This window comes from Vanessa cardui, chromosome 7 (assembly GCF_905220365.1).
Source record: "Vanessa cardui chromosome 7, ilVanCard2.1, whole genome shotgun sequence".
Classification (NCBI taxonomy): Eukaryota; Metazoa; Arthropoda; class Insecta; order Lepidoptera; family Nymphalidae; genus Vanessa; species Vanessa cardui.
Genome location: NC_061129.1, coordinates 2,185,790 through 2,198,951, shown reverse-complemented (window position 1 = coordinate 2,198,951; position 13,162 = coordinate 2,185,790). Strand labels below are relative to the sequence as shown.

General features: G+C 33.2%; 1 protein-coding gene across 1 annotated transcript in view; it reads left to right on the top strand.

Annotated features, from left to right (window-relative positions):
* Positions 1 to 3,984: 3,984 nt before the first annotated feature.
* Positions 3,985 to 13,162, top strand: part of LOC124530890 (zinc finger protein ush) — a 223,941-nt gene continuing 214,763 nt past the window's right edge. The window contains exon 1 of the mRNA XM_047105249.1: positions 3,985 to 4,139. Within this exon, the coding sequence (XP_046961205.1) occupies positions 4,100 to 4,139 (40 nt within the window). The 5' untranslated portion in view covers positions 3,985 to 4,099. The remainder of the gene's footprint in view (positions 4,140 to 13,162) is intronic.

The following is a 13,162-nucleotide window of genomic DNA, read 5'->3' as shown; positions in this document are numbered from 1 at the left end:
TATTACATTGGCTTTTTCTCGTTATTAGTATGATTATGATCTAGGTGATATTTCTGTCAGTTACTAGATTATTTTTCCGGATTAAGGACGTAATGTGTAGACATATAATGATAAGGCTAAATTTGCCGCCCCTTTAAATCTGCCGCCCTAGGCTCTAGCCTACTTAGCCTATTAGTAAATCCGCCACTGTCGTCATGGTTTTGATTATGAAAATGACTTTTTATGACGTTGGTGTCGTAAACAATTTAATTCAATTTTTATACAAACAAAGTACCAGTAACTTTAGTAACTAAGAAGTTATGTTCATTGTAACAATTCAGTTGCTCGACGGTTAAGGATCGTGAAAAAAATTTCATATGTCTAATTGAAATGTAATCTTGCCAAATATTCTTCCTCCAGCTAGCATTGAACCATCGTGGTAAAATAAGCCCCTAAAAGTCCTAAAAGGAAAGGCGATACTTCCGACCTCATCTCTCATTTACAGGCTGTTACTGTTTTTTGTGAGAATTGAGCCGAGGTTATTTTTTGTGGAGGTGGATCTGAATAATCGAGAACGTTATTGATAAGTTAATAGAATTTGTTATTTCTTTGTTGTTCTTCCCAAAGTAGTCTGAGGTAACTAATTAAGTATAAATCTATATTTATTATTTAAGAAAGAGCTTTTAAGACGGTTTGTGATTTTATTACTAGTGATTCCATTCGGAATGTGATTATTATTTTGTAATATTATAACGCGTCACGTTGTATTTTTGAGAATGTGATGTATTTTCGCAATATTATTAAATTTTTGGATCATTTATTTTAAACGAAATTAAGGTAAATACTAATACCAGTTTAAATGAAAAAGTTTAATGATTAATTTATTAATTCAGTACTGAAATACACTTCATCAACCAGGCAAATTATTTGAACAAAAGAATGTCAATAGTATGATGGGTAGTTGGTGAATAAGGTAGCTAGTTAGACCCTTCATTGAATGTCTTATTTAACGAGTTGGCTGGTACATATGTATGATAAAAATCCGTGGATAATGTTCATTGATTTCCATGCAACATATATATTTAAAGTTAGGAGCTGAGATGCCCCAGTGGTTAGAACGCGTGCATCTTAATCGATGATTGCTACTCGGCGGTGAAGGAAAACATCGTGAGGAAACCTGCATGTGTCTAATTTCATCGAAATTCTGTCACATGTGCATTCCACCAACCCGCATTGGAACAGCGTGGTGGAATATGTTCCAAACCCTCTCCTTAATGGAAGAGGAGGCCTTATCTCAGCAGTGGGAAAATTACAGGCTGTTACTTTACTTTTTTTTAACTATATATTTAAAAATATAATTAAATATCATACACAAACGTGTGATTTAATGAAAGTCGATTAATTGATAAAGAATTCGTGATAGGGTTTTGTGCAAATCTGTCTAGGTAGTTACCACCCACTCATTGTGTTCCAGTTTGAAGGGTTAGTGAGGTAGTATAACTATAGGCATAAGGGACATAACATCTTAGTTTTCGAAGTAATGCATTGATGGAATTATTAATATTTCTTATGGTAACACAACCATGGTTACTGGCAATGAGTGCTTACTATCGGTTAGATCATTTGCCAGTTCACGTACCTACTAACTACCCTATAATCTTAAAAAATGTTTTTTGTTTCGAACGAATGGATTGTTGCCCGCCGCCAAAACGGTAATACGCCCTTTTGAAATGCATGGTTTTTTATACCTATAGGTGGTCCAAATACCCACTGTCCCTCATTGACACATGCAACCAAAGATGAATTGAAGGAACTTGTACACCCGATGTTTCAATCTCCCTTATTATTCGTAGTAGTATTAGTACCGGCGGTTTTTCCGAACCGATACGACATGGGAACCTTCAAGAAAAGAGCCTACTCCTTTCTTAAAGGCCGGCAACGCACCTGCAAGCCCCCTGGTGTTGCAGATGTCCATGGGCGGTGGTAGTCACTTTCCATCAGGTGAGCCTCCTGCTCGTTTGCCACCTATTCCATAAAAAAAATACATCGGGATACCCATTCTATTATTCTATTATTGTATATTGGACGACCTCCGTGGTCGAGTGGTGTGTATATCAGTTTTCATGGGTACGCCACTCTGAGGTCCCGGGTTCGATTCCCAGCCGAGTCGATGTAGATTATTACCATTAGTTTTCTATGTTGTCTTGGGTCTGGGTGTTTGTGGTACCGTCGTTACTTCTGATTTCCATAACACAAGTGCTTCAGCTACTTACATTGGGATCAGAGTAATGTATGATGATGTTGTCTCATCAGGAAGATCATTCCACGAAATGCGCGTGGCTACCGAATGTTCTGAGGAATTGTTCGGATTAATCCCGGCTTCTGAATTTCACCTTCAGACATCTCGCCGAAATTCAAAGTTCCATCTGCACTACCTCGACGTTCGATAATCCATAACAGCGCGATTTTAAAGACTCATCTCTGTTGAACCAGCTTTTGCCAGCGGTTTATCCGAAAGAGCGTACTCTTACCTTAAAGGCCGGGCGTCTTACCTTAACGTACCTGCGACTACATCGGTTTAGCAGATGTCTATACCTAGGCTGTGGTAATCACTCTCCACCAAATGAGCTTCTTGCTCGATTGACACCCATAACATAAAAAAAATAAATGATTTTGACACACCACTTTAATCCTTAGCACTTGGTGGGATGACATCGCTCCAGCGACGAAGCCCTCCGTATTGCAGTCTAATCATCTGAATCAGAATTAGGTAAGTATCTTGGAATTCGAGATAGGTACTTACCTAAACGAGATACTTTTATTTTGACATCCTAAAACTTGTCTCAAAATTTCGCTTTATATGATAGGGTTGTACGAAATTAACTAAGATGCTATGTATTCGTTTCTGTAACAACGTATGTAACATTACTGTCACGATTTTAAGAGCTGCAGCCGTAGATGTGCAGAAAAATAAAGAGGATTCTTGATTGTAATCTACTAATACTTGTAATTTACTATTACTTCTCTTGGTGGTAGGGCTTTGTGTAAGCCCGTCTGGGTATGTACCACCCACCACCACAAGGGACATAACATCTTAGTTACCACGGTTGGTGGCACATTGACGATGTAAGAAATAGTTAATATTTCTTACACTGTCGTTGTCTATGGGTGATGGTGACCACTTACCATCAGGTGGCCCATATTCTCGTCCGCCAACCTATACCATAAAAAAATTGTTACGATTTAACAAAGAATTAATTTTAGAGAGCGAAAGAAGGTGCTGGCTAATTAAAGAGCTGTCTAAGCCTGTTTAATAAGAAACAAAACTGAAGTAGGTAAATATAATCAAACTACAATTCTAACTGAACTAATGTAACTATTTGGCATTAAACATTTTATGGGTGAATTGCAGCTTACATTTACTGAAATAAAAAAAAAAAACTATAATAAATAAACTTTTGAATAAAGTCGAAGTTTCAGTCGAGACCCACGAGTAAATAATAATACTTCCAACATCAACAACAATCCGTAACAACTAATCACTTATAAATGGGTGGTATACAATGTACACAAGTTGGTTCGACTCAAGCCCCTGTTACCAGTCCAAAATGAAGCCAATGGTTTATTTGCTAATTTTTAATAACTAACTCATTACTTAGTTGTGTTGGAAAAATCTTAATCAATTCTAATTCACCTCTTCAAATACTTCAAACTACCAACTTTAAGAAACATCTGTCCACTGCCACAACATAGTACAAAACTGTACAAAAATTTTAAAAAGTCCGCCCATTATTCAGCCTCTGTTACAACATTTTTAATTCATATTGTAAAATATTATTTTTTAGTAAAACCTTTTTTCTAAAACCTAAGTCTACGACGCTACGCCTCTACGCGCTACGAGAGGGGCGGAGGGGGGTCCAAAGTGGGCGGAGCCAGACCCAGCCCTCATCTGCTTCGCGAATTGGTACCGCAGAGGAAAATACGCCTCTAGACGCCAGTGTCGCTCCGACCGCCGAACGAGTCGGGTGTGTGTAACCTTAGTGCTAAGTTTACAAGGATTTTTATCGTGTTTAGTGCTGTGTGTGACATGTTGGGAGGGACGGGTGCACCGTGCTAGGACATGTCGCGAAGGAAACAGAGCAATCCCAAGCCTTTAAAACGTAAGCAAACTTATATTCGAACATTTTAAAAAAGTAGAGTTAGTAACTTATTCTTAGAACTGCCAACCAAAAATAATCTTTGAAACAAAGTTTTGAAACTTACGAAACTGCGTTACATTACTAACAATTAGTCATGAATAACGATATTGATTGATAAATTGACATAATTAAGATGGAACATATGTTCGGTTCAACTTTGCCGGTAAAGTTTTCCAGTCGACTACACATTATCTTAAATTGCGGTTTGAATTAATGATACATTCATGTTGATCAATTAACAATTATACGAATATGACACGTATCACAATAGCAATACGGTATAAATTGTAATATTTATATCACGAAAAGAAAAAATACAACATTTGCGTAATTTTAATGTATAACGCACTACTCGTACAGTTTATATAGAGATGTCAAATACGACAAGAATATTATAGAATATATTTAATTATATTTAGATATACTTAGCTATTATAATAATAATAATGCATATTTTTCAGTTAATAATATTCTACTTATATACACCATGTTTTTATTGTATTATTGATATACCTATTTCGTGAATTTATGTTAAAAGGCTGCACAGGAGACAGAGATCGGGCATGGTACGCTTTCTCTCTCATAATCTAATGAGAATAATATTTAATACGAACGATAATTCTGTTGTAGCGTTTTATATTATTAATAACTGTAACAGCACATCATAATTTTTAATTATTTCGACCCTTAAATTTAAGCTAAGGATTTGAACTCTGGACTACGAATTCGTAGCCTCATAAATTATAACCTATGACGATATATCAGGCGTAAGAAATAGCGCTCAAATTGTTTCTACAGTCAAACTCTGAACTAATATTTTTGTTACTTTTTGAACATCTATATATAACGTCTTAGCATCAAGTCCGTCATTTTAGACTGAACGGATCATGATAAAATTTGACGTACGTCAATTATGACGTCATTATTTAAAAAAATGCAGTAAGTTTTAATTTTAAGAGAAGATAGTCAAACATGCTTGACCATCTTAATTACATATGATTAATTTATTAGTTAGTACTAATATCTATCACGAGTTAATATTTTACACATAGCGATAAGACGAAGGAAGTTAATTAAATTAAATTGTATATTAAATACGTTTTCTTATATATTAAAAGAATAATCGAAAACTTTCACGTGTACCTTGAATATTAAACTACATTTAATAATTAAGATTAAAGGTATGAATTAAATATTTTGTGAGTGCCTGTAAATTACCCACTACTAGGCTAAGGCCTCCTCATCTATTATGGAGAGGGTTTGAAACATATTCCACCAATGCGGGTTGGTGGAATGTACAGATGGCAGAATTTCGACGAACTTAGACACATGCAGGTTTCCTCACGATGTTTTCCTTCACCGCCGAGCACAAGATGAATTATAAACACAAATCAAGCACATATACAGTGGTGCATGCCTAGGCTTGAACCCGAAATCATCGGTTAAAATCACGCGTTGTAACCACTAGGCCATCTCAGCTCATTGAGTTATGTTTTGACAAATTTCAAAACTGTTAAAATGTCGTTCAGATTTGACCACTGAGGGTTCCGTAAATTTCATTAGAACTCATAATGTTATTTTATCATGTATGATAGCAGTAATGATAACAGGTATTATGTAAAAATCAAATGCCTAATTATTACGTATGAAAAAGATCTTATTACAGGTAGGCAGGTTGCATAGTTTTTAACTGATAGATTATGGAATAAGGATTACCTGTAAGAGATGTTACTTGTCTACATTTCTCTCAGTTATATTGTATATGTATATATGTCAATACATATATAAAACTAATCATTAATATTCTAGACATTTAAGGAGTATTTGTCATGGATTTAAAAAGGGCTCGTTTGGACTAATGTCTGGATAAAATTTTCGCTTATGCGTTTCAAAATCAAAATAAACTTTATTCAAGTGGGGTTTTATAAGCACTTTAGAATCGTCATTTAACAATTAAGTGATACTACTACCACCGGTTTGGAAAGTAAATTCTACCGAGAAGAACCGACAAGAAACTCAGTAGTTACCCTTTTTCAACATTTAAAACAACAATACAACTAATATGTAGTTAAATACAATTATATATGTATGTAATATATCCTGCCTGGAAGTCAACAGGTATTAATTCCACGCTTTTTTATCATCTACAAATTCTTGCATCGAATAATATGCCTTTTTTACCAATGTATTTTTTATTAACGTTTTGAATTTACGAAACGGCAATGTTAAAAATGTCTGTGTCTTTATTATAGAAACGTTTCAAGATTATATAAATTAGATTGATTTAATAATTCTTTTATAACCTCTAAACTTTGTCGTGGATAGAATAGAAGAGTCACGTGTTCGACCCTGATCGTGCCATCGTTCTCATTTCCTCAAATATCATGGCTGAAGTACCATCAAGCATTATTTTTGAAATCGTATAATTATAATAAATAATTAATACACAATCTACGGACAATCAGCAATACTTAGTATTTTTGTTTTGCGGTTTGAAGGATGAGTGAGCCGGTGTAATTAAAAACATCTCATCCCAATGTTAGTAGTTCCCAACATTGGTGACGTGAAAAATGGTTAATATATCCTACAAAGCCAACGTCTGTTGGCAATGATATTTACTATTAGGTAAGCCCATCCGTCTACCTGTATTATGTTAAATAGTTAGAAATTAATTAGACATTAAAAATTGAAATAAGTTGTATATATTTGGTATTTGGCTCAAATTTAAACCCATAATCTGTTTACAGAATTCAATAACACATACCTATCGACTATGACACTGGTTAAGACGGAAAAAATCAAATTAATATTGCTTATATTAAAACTGGTTTTAACGTATCGTATCGTATATTTGCTAGAAATTTAGTTTGTGGTCGAAAATAGTTATTATGTAGTTTTAAAATGCTTCATTGTTCAAAAATAACTTATAATAAGTACTTACTAGTTTAGTTTTCTATACTTATATTATAAGCGATAATAACTCTGTCTGTGTTACTCTTTTACAAGTAAGTGAAGCTAATATGATTTAATTAAATATGAAGCAAGTTTGTACCCTGCCCATCTGGGTTGGTGCCACCTACTCATCAGTTATTCTACCGCGAACTAACAGTACACAGTATTGTTGTGTGTACACAGTATTGTGAGTGAGGCAGTGTAACTACAGGCACAAGGGACATAGCATCTTAGTTCCCAAGGTTGGTGGCGCATTGACGATGTAAGGAATAGTTAATATTTCTTACAGCGTCATTGTCTATGGGTGTTGGTAACCACTTACCATTAGGCCTATACCATAAAAAATATGTTATTTATATGCCGTATATTATTTATATGACGACTAACCACGAAAACGTGAGCGAATTCGAATTCGCGCAATTCGAAGCGTTTTGAATTTCATACTAGTAATAAGTATTAAGATAAGAGTTTTTGTTAACTACAGATTAATTAACTATTTTATTAATAATTATGAAACAAAAAATGAAATAAATAGTTTTTTTTTTGTTAACTAAATTAATTGAAATGAAATGAAATTAAGTCATAAAAAAATTGGTCTGCGTTAAGTAAAATCTATTTTCGTGAATAGGTAAAAATGTTATAAATAAACATTTAAATATTTCATTAAAATAATTCGTCTCTCATATTTTCGGCTTAATAGGTTAAAAATTAAGATAACAGGTCATTGCTCCTTCCTCGACATCTGTAGAACGATTTTTCCTCGAATTCATGAGTCAAGTATCGATGTATTCGGTTTTATAATGACTCGAACAAATTAATCGAATAACAAAAGTCCCCGATTCACGTAAAATTCCTAAACGCATAAATTATAGGAAAACCAATTTAATAAACTTATACGGTATCTTATTTTTTAATAATATTTATTTTTAATCTATATATTACATATTATTCTTCCTCTCCTTTGGTTTATGATTAGACCTAGTAGATGGCGCTACTTGTATTTCTGGAGGATTAAAATAATATACTTATATTAAAAGATAGGTATACAGATCTCATGTTATAACGAAATCGGGGATTGATTCAAGTATGCGAATCGGGTGTGATTAAAGTATGCGTTAAAATTTGTTAAATAAAAATATAAACTTAAGTGAGAAATATATAGGTAACACTAACCCACCTCGGCTTCGCACGGGTACTTTATATGTATATTATTGGTCAATTGGTCAATAATTAGTGATCAAATTACATAATATCGTTACAAATTATAGCCCATGTGTAATTCTGATGTATAACCTATATTACTGAAAAATGTCATCCAGGTCCGTTTAGTAGTTTTTTCGTGAAAGATTAACAAATATAGATATATCACAACCTTTCGCATTTATAATATTAGTAGAATTGTGTTTGTTTTTTTATGGTAAAGCTTGGCGGACGAGCATATGGGCCACCTGATGGTAAGTGGTCACCATCACCCATAGACAATGACGCTGTAAGAAATATTAACTATTCCTTACATCGTCAATGTGCCACCAACCTTGGGAACTAAGATGTTATGTCCCTTGTGCCTGTAGTTACACTGGCTCACTCACCCTTCAAACCGGAACACAACAATACTGAGTACTGTTATTTGGTGGTAGAATAACTGATGAGTGGGTGATATCTACCCAGACGGGCTTGCACAAAGCCCTACCACCAAGTAAGTGGTATGTTATAAGTAAGTTACAATAACTATACCTACAACATATAGCAGATTGTGCACAGACGTATAAAGAAGATTCTTGGGTACTCGTACGAGGGATGCGCTTTCGGATCTCGCAATTTAAAATAATTAATTATTGATAATTTTTTATCTCGTTCGCGTAAGCAAAATATAAGTCGAATGTTGCTGCTATCAATATGTTATTAAAGAGAAAGTTCATAAGATAATGATTTCGTTGGTAACAGCGTAATGTCAAGGTGACAGAGAATACAAGGTGTATTTATACAAGTTGTATTCTCGGCGTCTGTCGTAGTGACGTTTTATTTTAATCAAAATATCTACACAACTATAATTTTAATACATGTATAACAATAATGTTCAAAGAAATTAATGCACATTTAATTACTTATAAGTATAGCTAGCTTTATATTTCATTAATGTCATAGAAATGAGTAAAATAATAATTTAATAGATATTTCATTTTTAGATAAAAATGTAGTGGCCATAGAAAATAATAATAATCAAAATAAAATAAACCAAATTAAAGTCAATCAATCAGTCAATCAAAAATCATTATTTAAAATTTAGCAAAATCTGTATAGTATTAATTCAGTTCCAATAGATGAATAATCTTTTTTTTTATTTGTCCGTTTACAAAATAAGGTCCGTCTAAAAATAATGTTATTTTTTTAAATATCACTATTACACTTGGTACTATTGATGAGTGGGCCATATTTCGCTATTGGCGGACAATTCTAAAGGTCTAATCTAGTTTCGACAAGAGACAGAGCAATAGTGTATACGCAAGCACGTGTGGTATGTATGCCGTATCACAGCATGGCAATCCGACACTGTAGGAAATACATAATACCTAAACGAATACCTGTAAACACACAACTTCTTAACTTAGAACTATAAACTAGATGCTAATCATCCATTGTAAAAAAAAAAACAATCTATACGTATAATGAAATTCTGCCTGTTCTGTTTGTTTGTAATATTAAAATAGCCCATTTTTACTCAATGCATACGTATGTATGTGTATATACCGTACATATACCAAAATAACATTTTTTACTATCTTTGTTTATGTGTCTGTCTGTTCGAATAATCTCTGGAACGGCTGGACCGATTTTAATGGGACTTTCACTGGCTGATATAATAAGGAGTAACATAGGCTACAATATTTTTTTTGTTAAATTCAAAGGCGTGCGATGTAGCGGACACAGCTAGTCTCTTTATAAATTATAAAAGTCAAATTACTTTTGAATCAAGAACTTTTGACAGTTATAATATTAAATCCGGTAACTTGTATAACAAACAAACGAATCATACAAGTTAACAGTATTACTATGATTGATGTAGATATATATATTTTTTTTATTTATACGAACGATTCAAAGTGCGGGTTCAACACACGCTTATCTATCTATTCACGTATTCTTTGATTGTTTATTTATTAAGCTGTGGCGATAGCTCGGTTATTATATCGTGGAAAAGACCAGGGGCGAATTCTACTAACAATTTGTCATTATCGATATAGAATCGAAACGTAATCGTAGCAGTTTAAACATTGTCCTATTCTTCAAATATAACGAAGATCTCAGTTGAATCGATAACGTATCGTAACCGTTATGAATGAATTATTAGAATTAGCCCTCAGTGAGGCGTGATGGCCCGGTGGATAGAACGCATACATCTTGACCGATAATTGCGGGTTCAAACCCAGGCCACCCACTGAATATTCAAGTGCTTAATTTGTGTTTATAATTCATCTCGTTCTCGTAAGTGAAGGAATACATCGCAAGGAAACCTGCATGTGTCAAATTTCATAGAAATTCTGCCACATGTGTATTCCACCAACACGCATTGGAACAGCGTGGTACAATATGTTCCAAACCTTCTCCTCAAAGGGAGAGGAGGCCTTTAGTCCAGCAGTGGAAATTTAGGCAGTTGTTTTTTTTTGTTGTTCTCAGTTATTATTCAGTTCAGGTTTATTTTTGTCACGAATAGTCGATAGATCGAAATCGAATCGAGAAAGTGTATTGGTATAAATTAGTAGAATTGTCCCCCAGCTTTGAGACCAAGATTTCGATATTGTTTTTTGTTATTGGATTTATAATTGATAATTGATTGGTAATTTAACCTCAATAGTTCTTGTCGGTTAGTGGTGAATAAGACGCGACTTCAATTCTGACCGCTTACACATAATACGCTAAGTTTTCTTGTGGGGATAAGGGGTATACCATGGGCTAATAAGCTAGTGTTTCTCGAAAATATTTATTACCATTAAAATTTGTATGTGTATCGTATCTGAAAAAGAAGAAAAGCATAAGCGCCAAATTTGTGCTTTTGGGAAATAAGGTTTAAAATTATTACTTTAAATCCCAATTTCTATATCATTGACTATAGTTTATAGTACCTTATAAGTACTTTAAAAATTAGTTTAGCTTAAATATTAGCAAATTTTTATGATTAGTAGAGACATCTATAAACTTATATATTTGAGATAACATGTACTGTATTTAAAAATACAATAAACACAAACTTAATTCTTTAATGTACCAGTGATATACAATCAAATCGAGTGCGTTTTTGTTATTTTTATTGTTTATGTTAAACTTTATAATTAAATCCTAGTACTGAAAATTTGTATGAACAATCTGGGTTCTGAATCGCGCTAGCGTTTGGTTCAGCCGAACATATATACACTCTTGACTTAGAAATTATTATATAGGTATTTTTGGAATTTCGTGGGTTAAAGTTTTGTGACGTGTTAATAATTATCAACCGGAACTATGGAAATGTTTTTTGGATTTTGATCTGTGAACTATGTAAAGAAATCACCGCTAGATGGCTCTTTATCCGATTAATTTCCACTGAATTTTCTACAGAATTATTTAATTTTTTACATACACGTTGCAGGTCAGCGTGCTGTAAAGCCGGTTGACGTCTGGTGGTTTCTGTAGTAAAACAGACTGTATCCTAGATAATTGTATATCATGAAATGCATAGTTTTACGATGGAAATGATTTATATTTGTTTTTGACACACCTGTTTGGTAGAATAGCAGAAATTTGTAGATCAATAAATCAAATACATTTATGCATATTAAATATTTTGTTTAATATCATATAGGTCATAACACTTTGGTTCACGTGGTTCTTTGTAAACCCATCTGCTAAAACACTAGCTATTTTTTTGTTGGTTATGTTTACGTTTGAGTGAGCCAGTGTACTATCACAACTTGGTGGCGCATGAGTGAGTCTTTGACAGATAGCCCCAGTGCTTATGGACGATAGTGACTAACAGGTGGTCTTAACAGGTGTTTTGTTTATTGTGATGATAGTGTAATACTATCAGATTTCGACTAAGGTGGTCAATTTCATCAGACTATGAAAGTGCTTGAAATATTATATTGTTACATGTACGAAAACATTATTGCAGCAATATGGTCACTAGTGAGTTTTTCTTGATGTTTTAGTTAGTCTAGTTATAACGTCAAAGATTTAATACGTATCTACAGCGTTAAAGGTAGCCTTCTAGGGCAAAGAGACAAGGAAAAACAGTTCAAGAGTAGGAAGTCACCATGTCATCGACATAAAAAGAAATTAATCATGATAATGAAAATAGTAATATTTGGGTTTTAATTAACTTATTAATTTAGTTAATGTTCCATATTTAAATTTTTAATATGATTATAAACGTAATCATATTAAAAATTTTGGGTGCTCAACCCTTAAATATTAGACTTAATTATGTATTTGCATTGAGGTAACATCCTTAAGCTTTATTAATGATTTTTTATTGTAGAGTCACTATAATAATACACTTTGTTTCCAAATTAAATAAATTACTTCAACACAGATTCAAAGGTGATCAGTGTTCTGAGATAAATCGAGAAAAATAATATGGACTTGTCATGTAATTTAGATGATAAACGGACAAACACACGATATCAGCTAAGTTGATAACTAGTCGCTTATCAGGTTTGCTTTCACTACGATTTAAAAATACGAATACTTAGCTGAGTGATAGCATCGGAAACTTATGACCGTTTCTTATCGGTGAATTCATATTTAATGGAATCATACGGTATTATTAAGCGTTAACAAGTTTATATTTTAGTTAATTAACTACTGGCACGATCGTTTTGGTTTGGCTCAAAATGGCTGTATACTATAATTCCTTTGCCAGTTTAAAAATGAAAAAAAAAAAACAAATGTCAAAATGAAGATTGACATTTGCCTTTGAAGTCATATTGGTGGTTAGATTGTGACGTTAACGAATTAAAAAATAAGTGTAAATTAAATTATCTAAGTAATTGCGCTGC